At 44.1% G+C, this 14,323-nt stretch overlaps 1 protein-coding gene across 3 annotated transcripts in view; it reads left to right on the plus strand.

Annotated features, from left to right (window-relative positions):
- Window positions 1–1,667: 1,667 nt before the first annotated feature.
- The window catches only part of CDK14 (cyclin dependent kinase 14), a 683,048-nt gene continuing 670,392 nt past the window's right edge, over window positions 1,668–14,323 (plus strand). Inside the window, exons 1-2 of one of the 3 annotated variants that reach the window (XM_088833154.1) lie at window positions 1,668–2,094; window positions 7,817–7,848. In XM_088833154.1, the coding sequence (XP_088689280.1) occupies window positions 2,004–2,094; window positions 7,817–7,848 (123 nt within the window). In that variant the 5' untranslated portion in view covers window positions 1,668–2,003. Of the gene's footprint in view, window positions 2,095–7,816; window positions 7,849–14,323 lie in introns of those variants that run through there. The other 2 variants (XM_055420391.2, XM_055420393.2) reach the window with 2 other exon arrangements.

Genomic DNA, 14,323 nt, shown 5'->3' on the forward strand with positions numbered 1-14,323 from the left:
TAATAGGCTAGCCACAGAGGCACAGTTGTCAAAGTCCATTCAGTTAATGACTACTTCATCGCTGTTGACTGATAGGTGCAACCCATCAGTATTTTGATTGGTGGCTTTAGACTTTTCATTCAAAGCTGCTGATATCTTTCTCCCCAACTAACCTGATGTAGTGGTAAAAGTCAAACCTTCTCCTGTCTGAGGCCACACTTGGTGCTGTCAGTAACATCTAGTTAGAGGCACCAGGACCCAAGATCCATTTTAACTCATCAGTTTAACTTTCTTAAGGAATTCCCCACCCTCCTCTGCTCCCCACTAGGGCTGACTTCCTGTCTTTTATCAGTCGCCATTTATCAAGACCCTATAATGTGTTCAGTGCAGAGCAGAACAAATTGAAGTGTTCCACCTCACAATTTAAGGAAGGCAGGGGGCTAGTTTTTGTTTTCAGATAAAAGTCCATTAATAAAACATAAACTCCCTAAAACTTCCTTTAAACCAAATAGCGTTGTCACATGCTTACAAACTCTCATTACTTTCATAGCCAGATGACTCAAGATTACTACATTTCTATTCATAAGGAGTTTGTTGGCCGGAAATCAACACAGTCAGGCCTTTCCCCCATCTTCCTTCTCTCTCCCTTGGGAAACAGACTTTTGGAGACTCGCTGCAGAATGAAGACGATGTATGTCTGCTGCCTGAACTGTAGGTTCTGGGATTTTATAAAGCCCGAACCCCCCTTTTAAAATTCTTATTTTGAGATTGGGGAAGTGGAGATCTGAATTTTTTTTTTTTGCCTCTAAGCCTTTCAGTTGAGAACCATATTCTAAAAATGGTAAATAGACTTAAGGCCTTCTGCTTGCTACTTACTATAGAACTGGATATTCTTTTCAGAAATCAGCCGCATCTACATTACCGTCTGTCACTCAGCGTGACAGGGGATGAAGGGAACAGATCACCAGCCCTGCCCTGCCTGGGGAGTTTAACACTTGAAGCTTCTGCTTTTGCACTTGACTCTCCTAAAAAACGGGCCCACCTTCGTTTAGTTCTTTCGCTTCACAGTTTCCTTGTCAAAACTGAAGAAAAACAAAAAGTGCCCGTCAAACCTGGGTGCATCCCCGAGGCTTTTCCACTCCTCCGACCCGGAGGAAGCGATCTCGGCCAACCCCACCTCTACCCCCAGCTCTTTCAACGGGCGATCGCGGCGGGGACAGAACCGCTGTGATAAGCGATCCAGGCTCGCCCCCTTTCCTTCCCGGGCCTCTGCACAGCGCGAGGCCGGCTTCCCAGCGGCGGCCCGCTCCCAGCCTCGCCCGACCGCGTCCTCCGCCGGCCGGGGTCCTGGACCGCGCGGGCCGGCCGCCGGGGGAGGCGCGCGGGGGCGCGAGCGGGCAGGGCAAGGCGGCAGGGGACGTGGGCTCCGGGCCGGGGGCCGAGGTCGCGCCGGGGTCCCGCGCCCCGGGGGCCTGCGCCAGGGCGAAGGCGGGGCCGAGGCGGCGGCGGCGGCGGCCGAGGGCGGGGCGGCTGGCGGATCCGCGCCGCGGCTTTCTCTCCCGAGCGCCCGAAACTCGGGGCTGAGAACTTCTCCCGCCCGCGCCCCGCGCGCTCGGCGACCGCCCCCAGCCGGGCGCCCGCACCTCGTCCCCGGCCCGCCCCCGGCCCGCCTCCGCCCGCGCCGCCCCCACCGCCGGCCGCCGGCCGCGCTGCTCTCGGTTACAAAGGAGGGAAAATGAGCTGGGCGGCGGCGGCGCGGCGCGGGGCCACCACGGCGGCTGCGGCGATCGCGGCCGCCCCCGGCACCACGTAGAACGCCCCCGCGCGTCCAGCCGCGGCCCAGGCCGGAGCCGAGCCCGCTGCGCCTCGCTCGCCTCCCCAGCCCTGCGCTTCGCCTCCCGGTCCGAGGAGGCGGTGGAGGAGGTGCAGGAGGCGCCGCCTTCGCCGCGCAGCGCGCCCTCGCCGTTGTCTGCGCTCCGCTCTGGACCAGTTTGGGGAAGTTGCCCGAGCCCCGTGTCGCCCAGATGTGCGACCTCATTGAGCCGCAGCCGGCCGAGAAGATCGGCAAGATGAAGAAGTTGCGGAGAACTTTGTCGGACAGTTTCAGCCGCATTGGTAAGTGGCGTGCTGTCCCGGGCACCCGGCCCGGCGCCCTCGGCCCCGCGCTTCTGGCACTAGCGCCTCAGGGGCCACCCGGGGCTGGCGTGGGCTACGCTGCGCGCGAAGAGTGGGGGAACGGTGCCCGGGACCCGGGGGAGGGCGACGACAAAAAGGAGGGACACCTCTTCCCCTCATGATCAGAGGATTCATTTGTGCACAATCGTAAGCCTACAACTTGGGTTCCCTCTCTCCACTAGCGCTCCTGCCTTCGCGCCCGCGGGGGACAGACGAGGGCACGCTCCGGCCCCCGCTGCGCTCCCAGCTGCGCGGCCGCCTGGGTCACTTTTTTTTTTTTTGGTCTCAGGCCTTGGTATTGGGTGTTTAGTCAATATTTTAACTTTGGGAATTGGTGAAATGTTGAGTTTGTGCCATGGTATTGTTTAACATCCAGCCTAAAGAGAAGTGGGACAGATACCTTGGGATCTTTTGTTCGGTTCTTCGGGTCCTCGAAAGCGAGATTTGGTTGTTGAGTCCCGAGTTCTCTAAATCTTTACATTGCTGCAGAGAAATGCGCGCTGTGAACCTGTCTGAACATTTTAGGAGTAAGTCTCCCAAACTTCTTCCATATACTAGAGCTCCAGGGCTATTGTCTTTAAATCAGCCGGCCAGTTGACCGACAAGATAGCCGACCTAGAAATATTTGGGACATTTAAGAATAAATCCGTGTCACAGACAATAACAGGGTGACAACAGTGTCACATGGAATGGGTTGGTTCGATTTCTAGGTTTGGCCATAAACCCCCCTTTAACCTTACAACGGCGGCTACCTTTTCTAACATCTGAACTTTCATTTACACAGGCAACTGTTTTCAGCAGGAAAATGGTACAAGTACTAAAAATAATACCTCAGAGTCCCTAAGAAGCCTTTTGAGTCCCTCTAGCCTTTGTTTCACTTGTTTAACGTGTCATCCATGTTAATGAAGGTGTTAATGGAAATTAAACATAAGGTGCTTCATGCCTTAAACTAAAACCGTCGAGTGCATTTGAGTATTGTCCTTGCATCCATTCATTTAAAAATAGTGGCATAAGTGCATCGTGAAATATGCAAACTCCCCTCAAGTCAAAATACCTTTTTAGTCTAGGTTCTTTGTTGTCTTCTAACTTAAAAAATTTTGGATTGGTGTACGTAAACTTTCCCAAGGTGACCATAAAGTTATGGTATGAAACCAGTATTTAGCCCTGGTTTATTCATTTTGTGTATTGGGTGTTTGCAGTTTTATGAGTTAGGGATGCCTATGAAGAGCCCTTGCATTCAAATGAAGTTTGAAGCCAAGAAGAGTGTGAGAGAAGCAAGGTGTTGAGTCGCTGTGCATTATTCAGAAGGATGTTTCAGCCCCTGACCCAAACTATCACAGAGGCAGATTCTGGAGTCCATTAAGGCCTGTTCTAAAAGGCACTAAGTGTATATTTACTAATGCTAATGACTCTGTTGGAACCCATCCAGTTTTGTGTTAAATAATTCATTGCAATTGAGTCTCAGTAAGAAGCCAAGGACATTAATATAAAAATTCCTTATGTTTAAGTAATTTCAAGGTTTTGATCGACAATCAGTAAAATTTGGATTAACTACAGTGCTGGCAAATGTGATATTGTTGTTAATTGGATTTTATAGCTTACAGAGATTTAGTGATGTGGAACTCCTTTTGATTCCAACTCTTGTGAAAATGTCTACTAAGTTCTAGTGGATTTTTACCTCCTCCTTTTCAGAAGCAGTACAGTGCTGTGAACATACCTGGTTATTTCTTGTATTGATGGAGGGTCATGATTCTGAATCGCAAATCTCACTCTGGAATACTGTAAAAGGAGATAAAGAGGGTTAAGTGACTCTGATAGTACACCAAGCCCAAGACGTTCATCAGAAGTAGCGTTACAGAAGAGAAGTCTTTGTTATCTACATATTTTTTAAAGTTTTATTTGAAAAATCAAAAAGCAATGAAATCGATCCCTTTATTTAAGGATTTTTAAGGTACCAGAGGCTGTTGAGTTGAAGCGTCACTATGGGATTACCTAGTGTATAGATTTGGAGAAGGAAATGGCAACCCACTGCAGTGTTCTTGCTTGGAGAATCCCAGGGACGGCGGAGCCTGGTCGGCTGCCGTCTATGGGGTCATACAGAGTCGGACACGACTGAAGCGACTTAGCAGCAGCAGCAGCAGCAGTGTATAGATTAAAGGTATGGGCTGTGTGTCAGGTGGATTGGGGTTTCCACTGTCATCAGTTGCAGTGGAGTGACCTTGGACAGGTCCCTCATCTCTGAGCTTGCTTTTCAAGTCACTTTGTTATTGGCACTTCGTTAAGTAACGCATAAGATGTTCTGTGTTGTATGGGATTGAAGATACCATAGATGTTCCTAATGTGTTATGTTGGTGATCACAACATCCTGACATACGGATCTTCTGGTGGAAAGCAAGAGAAAAGAAGTGGCTGTTGACCTGATAGTAGAGTTAACCTGAAAAATGGATGGGTTTGGGAGTTATGCTGATCTGGGTTCGAATCCCATTTCTGTTGCTTGCTGTGTGTCTTGGCCAACGAGCAGAATTTCCCTAAATCCTGGAGTCCTCATCTGTCAGTTTTCTTAAGGCCGTTATGAAGATTAGATCAGATAAAATAAATAAACTATCCAGTGAATATCAGTACCTTGGTGGAGGTTGATCCTGGAGGCTGTTCCTGTTCCTTCTGATTTCTGTTTATCTCCTCGATCTTCTTCCTTTCTTCGTTGGTACTTCTTGAGGAGATCAAAGAGTGAATGATTTATTCCTGCTGAGTAATTCAACATCTCAGTATATTCATTCGCTTTAACCAATCTACTATGGGTTTTGAAATAAGCATACTGACTTTATTTTGCTTTTTTAGTATGATTCAAAAGTATAGTTTGTTATATGGTAAAATATATAATATCATTGTTTACCCATGACAAATTAGTAGTCATCTACAGAAAATGAGGACAGTTTTTGAAAGTCTGTGATTTTCATTAATTATGGATTAATAATCCATTATTATAAAAGATTAATAATAATAACTCTAACTATATATCAGTGACATTGCTAATGTTTAATTTACTTGCACATGCAAGATCAGCCAACTTTGTCACTACCCACTTCAAATACAGCTGATCTGAGATTACTCTATTATAAAAGGTCTAATAAAACACATTGGCTTTCAAGCCATAGCACTCTAATTTATGACATTTGCCAGGGAGTGTCACAGATATGGTTCTTTTGTAAGGTGGGTATAATTGAATTTCAAAGTCATCCATTGATTTCAGTAGTGAGTATTTATGGTTTTTTGCTAAATAGTGTTAGTGTGTTCTCTTATTAGCAATTACTATAGTTGTCTGACTTAAAAAAAAATTAGCATGAACAGAGACAAATGGGAACTTGATTGTTTAAATATTAAAATCCATTTCCTCTTTTCTTTCCCTGTTTCTTTTATTTTCAGATGACTGCTTAGAAGGAGAAAGGCTTTCTGTCATACCTCATGTGAGGCTAAGGTTGAACTGATGTTTCTTCATATTTGTTTGAATGCATTTCTTCACACTTAACTTGGATTATCTCCCTGAGAAAGGAAGTTTATACTCTGTGATATTTGAGATGAACCCTATATATACCATTTCTTTAAAAGATAAAGTTTGTGAGATAACTGAAAAAAAGGAAGAGGCTGTGGTTACCTTGAAATTGGGGGTTTGTTCCCTTGTTCTGTAAGAGTGTAATTTTAGAGTCCAGCTGTCACTTGATAAATCCCTTCTGTCAAAAAGAGAAATGTAAGGTTAAAGGTTCACATGCGAAATTGAACTATTGCACCATATCTTCCCCTTCCCCATGCAGTTTCAAAAGACTTGACTTTGAAAACGGTGATATGGAGTTTATCTCTATGATTCTTTCATAAGAGACAATAGTACCTGGTTTTCATATGCCAAAACTTAATATATGTCAAAGGGTAAGATGCTATTCTTTTGCCCTTGAAGTACAGCTCATTAATTCCACAAATAATTATTGAGTACCTCCTGTGTGCTAGATATTGTGCTGGTGTTCAGAGTCAGTGACCATTGATACTGGTTCCTGTCCCTCAGAGACTTTAAGAGAAGACAGGCCAATGAATGAGCATTGACAAGTTCTACCAGGAAGATTAGCATCATTTGCTGTTGGAGAACATAGGAGGGATACCATTTTAGTCTTAGTGAGATCATGGAAAGACTTCTGGAGGGAGCAGGGTCTGAGCAGAGGACTGAATAGAATATCCGATTTTGTTAGATGGCTTAATATATGCCCCTTTGTTAACCCAGAAAAATGCAATATGCTTGTTATTCCATGATATCCTTGAAGACAGTTGTGGGTTTGTATTTACATGAATGATTAATGACAATCAGGGAGTGTAATCAATAACGAGATGTTGTTTGCTTGTTTAGGTCAGAGTTTCATCAGTGACCTGATAAATATTTGGCAAAGACAACTTTAATTGGTCTTTTTTGTTACCACTAATTGCTCTTCAGGGAAGGGATTCAGTGTTTAAAAGAAACAATGCAAGGTGTCAGTTTAGTAATGAAGTGTTCAGTGAAGGGGTAGACTTCTTGGTCTTAAAATATTCTCCCCTGTGGCATCCTGCGTTTGAGAATAGTGTATAGGGGAGATTATCTGGCTTCCTTCTCTTTATATCTTAGAAAATACACCTGCAATTCCCCCTTCTTTTTCCACCTTTTCTTTCTACCTATAGATCCCAGCCCTTTATCCAGAAGGTTGGAGGAACTGCTAAGACTTAGGTGGCAAGAAGGAAATAGTCCAGTCTGGGTGTTAAAGATTTTGTAATTTCTACTGTATTCAGCTTGAATAGCACTTTAGCGTGTAGACCAGTAAGCCCCTATGCGCAATTGTGTACATCTGAAACATTTCTCCAACTCATGATTTCAGTTAAATTTGCTCCTTTGTGCATTCTTTTTAATCTCAAACATTCTAAATAATTGTAGCATTTAAGGACCTAGGTGTTTGTCAGCTAAACATGAAATATTTCTTTTTCTCTTCAGAGTAATTAAATGCCTGTTCTGAGGGTATAAATATTTCAAGTAAATTTCAAGTATTTGCTCATTCCTATGAAACACCCCAAATGTATTGTTTCCTTTGGTGATACCCTGTTGAAAAGTGATGTTGAGAATGTTTGAATTATGTTTCTGCAGTGCTTATTTTGCACATCTTATCTTTCGTCATCAAACGTAAAGTTCTCTCAGTGTGAGAATCTCACTCGGGGCCCTGTGCAGAGTTGGTATCTTCCTGACGATTGGTTTGGGAGGTCCAGCCAACCCCTGCACAATGGTAGATGAGCAGACAACAGAAGTTTAAGGGGAAATTTCTTTAAGATTCCTTTCAGATTCCTTCATACTTCGATTAAAACATTTTTCTACTAAAGGAGAAATAGAGGAAAGATATGCCTGCTTCTTTTCCATAGTTGGGAGTGTAGTTTCATTTACATATTTATGAAAGTGCTTCACAAAGATGCATGCTGTGCAGTTCTGTCATTTGCAGTTTTCATATTTGTATCATAACATTGTTATTCAGGTTGGGGTACAATTTTACTTTCTGAAATGGAAATACCATACTACTATGGGTTTTTTTTTCCTAGAACTTAGATACTTGGCCTCTTTGAGATGTTTCACAATAATTGTTTCCTTTCCCCTTTTATTTTATAGCCTTGAAGAAAGACGACACCACCTTTGAAGAGGTAGGTTAAATTTCTTTATCTAATGTTAGAAGTGTTTGATTACTGCCAGGTAAACTCAGTAGGTGTCAACTTTGCACTTAGAAGCAAACAATCAAAAAATGCCGTAGAAAAACAAACAAGCGATGGCATCTTTTTATTTAGTTACATTGTATTTTCCAATTTTTAAATAACTGTTCAGATTGAATTTTGTTATCAGTCAACAGAAATGTGTCTTTTGAAATTAACAAGCGAACGCAAGCCTCCTGAAAGCGTTGTTTTGTTGCTTTGCTGATGATGGTGGTGCTGGTGAAGCCCAGTGTGATGTGTGTGCTCAGGTTAAGTCTGGAGCTTTTGGCAGGTCGGGTCCCACTGCTCCAAATGAGGGCGTGATGTGATGTTGACGCCACAGATCGTCTGTCAGACTCCCAAAGGAGGTGCTGTCTTCTCTTGTTCTAGTTTTCCTATTCTTTGCCTATCAGATCTGTCTTTATCTACTTGCCGGAAAGTAGCATTCTTCCAGAAAGGCAGGGGGTTCCTATGTAATTAATAGCATTCTGAATGTGATTTTTCAGTTGTACTCCCTGAATTTTTGATAATATCTGTGGGAATCACCAGACAAATAATGTTTCCAGAATGTTCTCAAGAGCTCTGTAGAGTGCAGTGTTTCATTGTTGCCATCTAAAGCCACTGTCATTGACACATGTTGTAAACGGGGCCATGTGCGTATATATATATATATATATATATATATATGTATGTATGTATGTATGTATGTGTATGCTCAGTGGTGTCTGACTCTTGCAACCCCAAGCACTGTAACTTGCCCGGCTCCTCTGTCCGTGGGTTTCTCTAGACAAGAATACTAGAGAGTTGTCATGCCCTCTGACATGAGTTTGAGTGAACTCTGGGAGTTGGTGATGGACAGGGAGGCCTGGCTTGCTGTGATTCATGGGGTTGCAAAGAGTTGGACACGACTGAACGACTGAACTGAACTGAACTGAACTGGCAGGGGACCTTCCCAACCCAGGGATCGAACCCAGGTCTCGCAATGCAGGTGGATTTTTTACTGTCTGAGCCACTAGGGAAGCCCAAGAATACTGGAGTGGGTAATCTATCCCTTATATATGTGTGTATATATATATATATATATACACACACACACACACATATAGTACGTTTATGTGTGAACACATATGTATCTACACAATGTACTTATCCTGTAGCCTGATGGAAGAATAGATGAGTTTGGTTGTGGTTTGATTTGTTTTAACAGTTGCAGATTCCATGAAAGAGGCTCCCCGACCTCCCTGTGCTGCAGTGCTTCAGAGAGGAAAGGCCGCTTGTGCTCATGGAAAGGTCCCCGGGCCGTGCAGCTGGCTGTGCTGCAGGGCAGGGGCACTCAGGGAGAACCTGCACCAGACCGGGATTTCTGGAAGGCACCCGAGACATTTGGCTCTCACGGCCTGCCACTTGGTCTGTCGCACCTGTTCTTTTTGTCCCGCTGGGTCCGGCTCTACACATGGCTTCCCAGGTGGCTCAGCGGGAAAGAATCCTCCCGCCGAAGCAGGAGAAACAGGTTTGATCCCTGGTTCGGGAAGATCCCCTGGAGGAGGAAATGGCAGTCCACTCTAGTACTCTTGCCTGGAGAATCCCATCGACAGAGGAGCCTGGTGGGCTACAGTCCATGAGGTTGCAAAGAGTCGGACACGACTGAGTGACCGAACAACAAGCTCTACAAAGCTGCGTGTCCCTGGACTCCAAAGCAACTTTCCCTGCCAGCATTCCTGAAATATGCTGTGAAATTTAGTGATTCTAGACCTGAAGCAATAAAGGAGTCTTTTCTTTCCCATCCATAGTGGGTCATAATGCTATTCTCCTTGAAACCTGTCTTTCTGGAATTTCTGCAGTGTTACCAAGATGTTCTGGAGAGTGTTTTCTTCTCGGAAGAAATCAGTGTGAGAATATTGAGCACCTTTTCTGTATAAAGAAAACACTCCCCTCTAATAATGGAGGTAATTTAAGTTTACATTAAAAAAAAATAAGGAAAAGGAGAAGAAAAGCCTCCCCAATCCTATTATTCAATTACATCTGCTATTGAATGTCCTTGCCTCTTTTCTTGTGTAAAGAATAAACAAAAACAACCTCTGCCCCCCAAACTATAGCCCATATATTCTATCCTACTCTTTTTTTCAGCCTCTATTTTTGAGTATTTTTTACAGATGACACCTAATCTTTGTTAGAAACTTAAAAAGCCTGTTGTCTTGTTTAAACACCATGAACGATTGTGTGTTATTCTGCCACGTGGTGGTGACATCAGCTTTCAAAAACACCTGAGGCTGGAGCCTAGATGGAAGTTAAGGATGTATGAGTGAAACCTGTAACTTTGTGCCCTACCTTACCCCCACACCTCTGCATCGCTGAAGGTCTGGATTTTGTAATTTGGGTAAAAATTACCTTTAGCATTTTTTGTAAAAGAATCAATTGATTAATTAAGCTTTGGCTGTGCTGGGTCTTCCTTGCTGCGGAAGTTTCTCTCTAGTTATGGTGTAGGGGCTTCTCATTGGGGTGGCTTTCTCCTGTTGCAGAATCCAGGCTCCGGGGTGCGGGGCTTCAGTAACTGTGGCAGGTGGGCTCTAGAGCACAGGCTCACCAGTTGTGATGCATGGGCTTAGCTGCTTCTTGGCATCAGGGGTTGAACCTGTGTCCTGCATCTGCAGGTGGATTCTTAACAACTGAGACACCAGGGAACCCCTGTCCTTAACGTTTATAAAGCCATTTTTCTTCCTCTGCTAAAGGAAAGAGATTGGATTGATACCTTACGTCAGTAAATCTCGGAATGTTCCATCTTGAGGAGACGTTGAAAATCAGGTGGTCAACTTCATTTTTTCAAAGGTGAAGGAACTGAGGTCCGGGGCGGGGCAACAGGGGATTTTCATTTAGTCAGGGGCGGACCCACGGCCAGGAGCCTGGGAGACAGGATTAGGAAAGACATGCTTGAATGTCAGCCCCAAATCAACCCCACTTTCAAGGGCAATCAACTTCCTTCCCCAGGCCTTTTATAACATAGAGATGTGATAGTACCTCCTTCCTAAGGGTATTGGGAGGATTGTGTGTGTGTTAGTCACTCAGTCGTGTCTGACTCTGTGCGACCCCATGGACTGTAGCCCGCTAGGCTCCTCTGTCCATGGGATTCTCCAGGCAAGAGTACTGGAGTGGGTTGCCATTCCCTTCTCCAGGCGATCGTCCTGACCCAGGGATCGAACCCAGGTCTCCTGCACCGCGGGCGTGTTCTTTACCATCTGAGCCAGCAGGGAAGCCCGTGTTGGGAGGATTAGATAAGCTCAGTATGTGCAGGTCCCAGCAGAGCCACTGGCCGCAGCAGACGTCTCTGTTCATCCTGCCGTTGTCCTTGTGTTCACCATCGCCGCCATCACTGGCGCTCTTACCCTGACGTCTGCCTTCTGTAGCTGAAGGGCTACAGGTGAATGGAAAGGTTAAACTCAAAGGTAAGTGTTAGGTCTATGAGGATGATTACTTTCAGATATCCCCTTAAAATTTCAAAGACTTCATGCGATGATTTGCATATGGAGACGTAGAACTACCACCTGAAACCCACCATTCTTTAGATTCCCTGAAGGAATGGCCTGCATTCAGCGTTGTAGTTCCTTCTGAGTCTTGCGTGTGGATAATGTTCAAAAAATGTCTATTGAATATGAGTGAATATATGTTGCCGATGAAGAGAAGGTTCAACCCAGGGTCAGCCGACACGGATTCTCATTTGCCACTTCCTAGCTCTTTGTGCAGGTGTCCGCTTTACCCAGGGCTCAGCTTTCTCATTTGTGAAACCGGTCAGTAAGACGGTGATCTTCAAGTTGCTTTCTATCTGTCAGTGCACCACAGAATCCTGCAAAACCGTCAACATAACATTACAGTTTTACCAAGAGCAGAAATGAGTACCAGATCTGTGCTTATGTAAACAAGAAGCCACTGAGTTTTTGTATGATCATTTTTGGATTATAATGGTAGAAATTTTCTTGAATTCCTTTCATGGTCTTCCACTTCTCCTGTGGGAGTTGGGGAACTCAGACAGTCCACTGGAATCCAATTAAGATTTGAGTCTTGGAATCTGGGGGCTGGGTGCGATTCTTAGATATGCGTGAGGTGTGGCGACTCCTTCCTCAGTGTTTATGAGCTGGAGAGCGCCTTATCTCAAGGAGTGGCTTTCTCTAGAGGGGGAGCATGGTAGCTACTCCCTTATTCATGTAGAGTATTTCTGTCGGTTGTGTAATTTTTGACTTTGAACAGAAAGAGGAGAAAAAGAAATGTGGATTTCTTTGGAAGAATTTTTTTATTTTTCCTTCCCTTCCCTCTCTCCCTCTAACCCTCCTTACTTTCCTTCTTTCTTTATTACCTTATAGTACATTGTATTAGTTTCAGTAATGATTCCGTGTTTGTACATACTGCAAAGCGATCCCCACAATAAGTCTAGTTCACATCTGTCCCTGTACATAGGTACAGAATTTTTTTTTTCTTGTGATGAGAACTTTTACGATTTACTCTCTTAGAAACTTTCAAATGTGCAGTACAGCATTATTAACTATAGTCACAGGGCTCTACAGTACATCTGTTGGACATCTGTATGTCTTCTTTGGTGTTTGTTCAGATTCTCTGCTCATTTTTTAAATAGGGTTGGTTTTTCCTGTTAAACTGTATTACATCTTTGTATATTTTGGATAGTGATCCCTTACCAGATACACTATTTGCAAATATTTTCAACCATTCAGTGGACTGCCTTTGCAATTTTCTATAATCCAGTTGCCTTGTTGATAGTTTCTTTTGCTATGCAGAAGCTATTTATTTTTGCTTTTGGTGTCAGGTCCAAAAATTATTGTAAAGATTGATGTCACAGAGCTTCCTGCCAGTGTTTTCATCTAGAAGTTTTAGGGTTTCAGGCCTTATAATCAAGTCTTTAATCCATTTGGGTTATTTTTGTGTAAGATAGAGGTCTCAGTTCAGTTCAGTTCAGTCGCTCAGTCGTGTCCGACTCTTTGAGACCCCATGAATCCAGCACGCCAGGCCTCCCTGTCCATCACCAACTCCCGGAGTTCCTTCAAACTCATGTCCATCAAGTTGGTGATGCCATCCAACCATCTCATTCTCTGTTGTCCCCTTCTCCTCCCGCCCCCAATCCCTCCAAGCATCAGAGTCTTTTCCAGTGAGTCAACTCTTCACATGAGGTGGCCAAAGTACTGGAGCTTCAGCTTCAGCATCAGTCCTTCCAATGAACACCCAGGACTGATCTTTAGAATGGACTGGTTTGATCTCCTTGCAGTCCAAGGGACTCTCAAGAGCCTTCTCCAACACCACAGTTCAAAAGCATCAATTCTTTGGCGATCAGCTTTCTTCACAGTCCAACTCTCACATCCCTACATGACCACTGGAAAAACCATAGCCTTGACTAGACGGACCTTGGTTGGCAAAGAAATATCTCTGGTTTTTAATATACTATCTAGGTTGGTCATAACTTTCCTTCCAAGGAGTAAGCGTCTTTTAATTTCATGGCTGCAGTCACCATCTGCAGTGATTTTGGAGCCCCCAAAAATAAAGTCTGACACTGTTTCCAGTGATTCTCCCTCTATTTCTCATGAAGTGATGGGACCAGATGCCATGATCTTTGTTTTCTGAATGTTGAGCTTCAAGCCAACCTTTTCACTCTCCTCTTTCACTTTCATCAAGAGGCTTTTGAGTTCCTCTTCACTTTCTGATAGAGGTCTAGTTTTACTCTTTTGCATATAGTTGCCCAGTTTTCCCAGCGCTGTTTATTAGAATGTCCTTTCCCCACTGTATATTCTTGACTCCTTTGTACATTGCTGCCACTGCTAAGTCACAGCAGTCGTGTCCCACTCTGTGCGACTCCAGAGACGGCACCTACCAGGTTCCCCTGTCCCTAGGATTCTCCAGGCAAGAACACTGGAGTGGGTTGCCATTTTCTTCACCTTTGTACGTTAACTGACCATATATGTGTGAGTTGATTTCTGGGCTTTCTATTTTGTTCCACTTATCTATGTGTCTCTTTTTATGCCATACTGTTTTGGTTACTGTGGCTTTTTAATATAGCTTGAAAGCAGGGGCATGATTCCTCCAGTTTTGTTCTTCTTTCTCAAGATTGCTTTGGCGATTCAGGGTCTTTTGTGGTTTTATACAGATTTTGGAATTGTTTACACTATTTCTATGAGAATTGTGATATTAGATTCTATTTGCTATTTTGGGTGATGTGGACATTTTAACAATATTATTTCTTCCTGTCATGAGCATGGAATATCTTTCCATTTATTTCTTTCATCAGTGTCCTATAGTTATCAATATACAGGTTTTTTTTCACCTCCTTGGTTAAATTTATTCCTTGATATTTTAGATTCTTGATTAAGTTGTAAAGTGAATTGTTTTCTTAATTTGACTTTCTGATAGTTCATTATTTGTATATAGAAACAACAGA

This window comes from Moschus berezovskii, chromosome 3, assembly GCF_049115385.1.
Source record: "Moschus berezovskii isolate FMDL1 chromosome 3, NW_MosBer_1.0, whole genome shotgun sequence".
NCBI lineage: Eukaryota > Metazoa > Chordata > Mammalia > Artiodactyla > Moschidae > Moschus > Moschus berezovskii.